The 1,295-nt window shown below is 40.8% G+C and overlaps 1 protein-coding gene across 1 annotated transcript; it reads right to left on the minus strand.

Moving 5' to 3' along the window:
- Positions 1 to 260: 260 nt before the first annotated feature.
- LOC130016784 (zinc finger protein 675-like) lies at positions 261 to 1,013 on the minus strand (the record flags this gene model as incomplete). Its single annotated transcript, XM_056107481.1, has 2 exons — positions 261 to 398; positions 474 to 1,013. Coding segments are annotated over 2 exons (678 nt in total), but the record flags the coding sequence as incomplete, so codon positions are not given.
- Positions 1,014 to 1,295: the final 282 nt, after the last annotated feature.

Here is a 1,295-nt window from a genome sequence, read left to right on the forward strand (position 1 = left end):
ACATATACAATTTCTCTCCAGTGAATTCTCCTAAGTACTCTAAGGCTTGAGGCTTCAGCAAAGGACGCCCCACATTCCTTACCTATATACAGTTTCTCTCCACTGTGAATTCTATGTACAGTCAATTGTGAGGATGAAGTAAAGGACTTTCCACACTCCAGACATATCTAAGACTTCTCTCCATTATGAATTCTCATGTGTAGAGTAAGGGTAGAGAACCGTGTGAATGCCTTCCCGCATGTCTGACACTGATGAGGTTTCCCTCTGAGATGAATTTTCATATGTGCAGTAAGTCTTGAGGCTCCAGCAAAGGCCTTCCCACATTCCTTACATATATACGGTTTCTCTCCAGTGTGAATTCTGCTATGTACACTAAGGCTTGAGGCTTCAGCAAAGGCCTTCCCACATTCCTTACATATAAATGGTTTCACTCCAGTGTGGATTTTCCTATGTACACTAAGCTTTGAGGCTACAGCAAAGGCCTTGCCACATTCCTTACATATATACGGTTTCTCTCCAGTGTGAATTTTCCTATGCGCATTAAGTGTGGAGGCCCAAGCAAAGGTCTTTCCAAATTCCTTACATAGATGTGGTTTCTCTCCAGTGTGAATTCTTCTATGTACAGTAAGTTTTGAGGCTCTAGTAAAGGCCTTCCCACATTCCTTACATATATATGGTTTCTCTCCAGTGTGAATTCTCCTATGTACAGCAAGTCTTGCGGATTCAGCAAAGGCCTTCCCACATTCCTTACATATATATGGTTTCTCTCCATTGTGAATACTTCTATGTACAGTAAGTTTTGAGGCTCTAATAAAGGCCTTCCCACATTCCTTACATATATAAGGTTTCTCTCCAGTGTGAATTCTCTTATGTACACTAAGACTTGAGGCTACAGCAAAGGTCTTCCCACATTCCTTACATACATATGGTTTCTCTCCAGTGTGAATTCTCCTATGTATACTGAGGCCTGAGGATTGAGTAAAGGCCTTTCCACATTCCTTACATATATATGGTTTATCTCTAGTGTGAATACTTCTATGTATACTGAGGCTTAAGAATCGAGTAAAGGCATTACCACACTCCTGACATATATAAGGCTTCTCTCCACTATGAGTTTTCCTATGTCTATTAAGACTAGAGGTGTGAATAAAGGCCTTCCCACATGTCTCACATTCATGAGGTTTCTCTCCTGTGTGAATTCTCCTATGCATAATAAGATGTGATGATTGATCGAAGGCCTTCCCACATGCTTCACATGCAAAAGGTTTCACTCCTGAATTTATATTCATATGGTC

Source organism: Sorex fumeus, unplaced genomic scaffold (assembly GCF_029834395.1).
Source record: "Sorex fumeus unplaced genomic scaffold, SorFum_2.1 ptg000168c, whole genome shotgun sequence".
NCBI classification, from domain to species: Eukaryota; Metazoa; Chordata; class Mammalia; order Eulipotyphla; family Soricidae; genus Sorex; species Sorex fumeus.